The sequence below is a fragment of the Scylla paramamosain genome, unplaced genomic scaffold, assembly GCF_035594125.1.
Source record: "Scylla paramamosain isolate STU-SP2022 unplaced genomic scaffold, ASM3559412v1 Contig2, whole genome shotgun sequence".
NCBI lineage: Eukaryota > Metazoa > Arthropoda > Malacostraca > Decapoda > Portunidae > Scylla > Scylla paramamosain.
The window spans coordinates 1,082,501-1,085,000 of NW_026973667.1; the positions used below are offsets into that span (position 1 = coordinate 1,082,501).

The 2,500-nt window shown below is 46.7% G+C and overlaps 1 protein-coding gene across 5 annotated transcripts in view; it reads right to left on the reverse strand.

Annotated features, from left to right (window-relative positions):
* Window positions 1-2,500, reverse strand: part of LOC135096098 (homocysteine-responsive endoplasmic reticulum-resident ubiquitin-like domain member 2 protein) — an 8,673-nt gene that overhangs the window by 2,983 nt on the left and 3,190 nt on the right. For 3 of the 5 annotated variants that reach the window (XM_063997341.1, XM_063997343.1, XM_063997345.1), the window contains 3 exons: window positions 2,093-2,333; window positions 1,155-1,350; window positions 1-50 (listed from right to left, as the gene is read on the reverse strand). The exon at window positions 1-50 is cut by the window's left edge and continues 156 nt beyond it. In XM_063997341.1, the coding sequence (XP_063853411.1) occupies window positions 1-50; window positions 1,155-1,350; window positions 2,093-2,333 (487 nt within the window). The remainder of the gene's footprint in view (window positions 51-1,154; window positions 1,351-2,092; window positions 2,334-2,500) is intronic. The other 2 variants (XM_063997342.1, XM_063997346.1) reach the window with 1 other exon arrangement.

Below are 2,500 nucleotides of genomic sequence, written 5' to 3' on the forward strand. Positions count from 1 at the left end.
TCATTTGTTGGGGCCACGGCAGACCCCCCATGCCGCCCCCCATCTGCATGCTGGTGGGGGGGGGGGGGGCAGTTAGCAATGTTACAAAATTGTGACGTTGTTACATCTCCTGTTTCATGCCTAGACACCACTCACAAGCAGGAAGGTGTGGCCAGGTGTGACAAGACTGCAAGAAACAGGTGTGTATGTGTGTGCGTGTGTGTGTGTGTTAGCAATACATCACACCTTTACTGTAACCCTTTGATTGCCAGCTGGTCAACTTTTCCCTCACCACCAATCAGAGACACCTGTTCTTATTCCACAATTAATCTTTAAAACTACAAGGAAATTTAAAGAACACCTTTTCATCAAATTTGTAAACACTTGTAGGGACTCGACACGCTGGTGGTGGTGACAGTGGTGGTGTGTGGCAGGGGGCGAGGGGGTCAGAAATGGCCAGAAAAAAGAGGTGTTGATTAACCTTTGTTTTATTTTGATAGTGGTGCGTGGCGGCGGGGGAAGCTCAGAGCTGGCTAGAAAGGAAGGTGTTAGTTAATCTTTGTTTTTAGTAGTTGTGTGTGGCAGGGGAAAGGTTAGAGGTGGTCGGAAATAGAGGTATCCGGTAATCGTTGTTCGGTTAGGTCTGTTTTTTAGAGTTACTGCAAAAACAAGAGTGCTTTGGAGAGGATGTTGTTAAGACAGTGTTGTGTTTTAGTTGTAGAGATGGTTCAGTTGTTTTCTCTAATGTATCTTTCATGTTTATAGTGTTTTGGGGGTTAAATAATGCTTAACTCATCTCCTGCCTGCCGTGTATAAGATTAAGTGCCGGCAAAATCAATAATAAATGAATAAACAGGAATAATCAGTAAAAATGAATAAAAGGAAGGCAAAGGAACAACTGCAAATATTTTACATGTATTTCATCACAACTTTGCATTACTCTCTCTCTCTCTCTCTCTCTCTCTCTCTCTCTCTCTCTCTCTCTCTCTCTCTCTCTCTCTCTCTCTCTCTCTCTCTCTCTCTCTCTCATTCTAACTGCGACTTAATATTTTGTTTACAGAATATAAGATTAAGAGAGGAAACTATTATCTTCACTGGCCAACACACACACACACACACACACACACACACACACACACACACACACACACACACACACACACACATACACTTACTATTGGACATAAGCCATGTAGTGGGCATACATTTGCTGCATGGCTGCCACTTGGTGCATGGGGTCTGCGCTGGGCTGTAGGATGGCCCCCGTGGCAGCATGGGGGGCCAGAGGCGGGCTGGGTGCGTGGGTAGGGGGCCCCGGGGCATCCAGCGTTGGGGTGTTGGAGGTGGTGGGGTGGCGACGGCGTACACCATCTGGGGGGGAAAAGGGGATAGTATTGGTTATAGTACTAACCTAATTTAACTTAACCTAACCTAGGCTAATAATTAAAGGTCTTTGATTTTTATTCAGATTTCTGTTAGAGGGGGGTGAGGTCAGGTCAGGCAGGTACTCTGGAGTGTCACCAAGCTGAGGTCAACACACCGAGAGGCTAGGGTGACTGTAACTCGTGCAAGAAAGGCGTTTAAAGAGGAAACAAATATTTTCTGTATCCCTCCCTCCATCCTGTTGACGTCTTAAGGGTTACAATCAAGAGGGTATTTTTTAACACTTTATGAGCTAAACCCAATTAACATTTCAGCAATGACCCGAGATAGCAAAGGACTGTAAGACTGCTTGGCACCTCAGTGACCTGGTGACCTCTGTGTAGTTTACGCCAGTGCACACTCTAAAGTAGTGACGATGCAAGCTTTTCTCATTTACGCAGGTGTGATGGAAATGACCTCAGAGGCGGTGATGCGGTGATGACAACCGGTGCAGATGGTGTCCACTGAACTGCCCGGTGGTGACCTGCCCGCCAAACCCACACCAAAACAGATATATTGGGCGTCTACTGATGTTACGAAAATCGCGATGTGCTCCTTGAAGACCGAAACTTAAACATATCTTGTAGAGTGACCTTGGATGCCTTTAAATTACTACAAGAAGAACATTACTACTACTACTACTACTACTACTACTACTACTACTACTACTACTACTACACCAGATACAAACCCGTCACTTCAGGCTGTTCACCTGTCGCCATGGTCGGTCCTGCACCTTCGGGAGCTTCTGCGGGTGTCGTTGGGGGCCTGGCGGGGGTCGGGGGGGCTTGGCGGAGGGGTGGGGGTGGTGGGGAGCAGACCAGGTGTATTGTGTAGGTGTTATCCTCAGCCGGGCGCCTCAAAATGTTGCACAGCAGGAGGTGGTCCGACAGCAGCTGGCCAGAGTATATTAGCCTTTGTTCCTCTGGCTTCTGTGCAGGGAGAGGGAGTGCGGGGTGAGTGTGGGGTGAGTGGGGGGTGAGTGGGGGGAGTAATTGTAATTGTTTTTGTTTTTTTTGTTTTTTTATTGTTTTTTTGTTTTTTTTATTGTTTTTTTTATTTATTTTCAAAGAGGACGGTGAGGAGGAGTTGGAAAAGT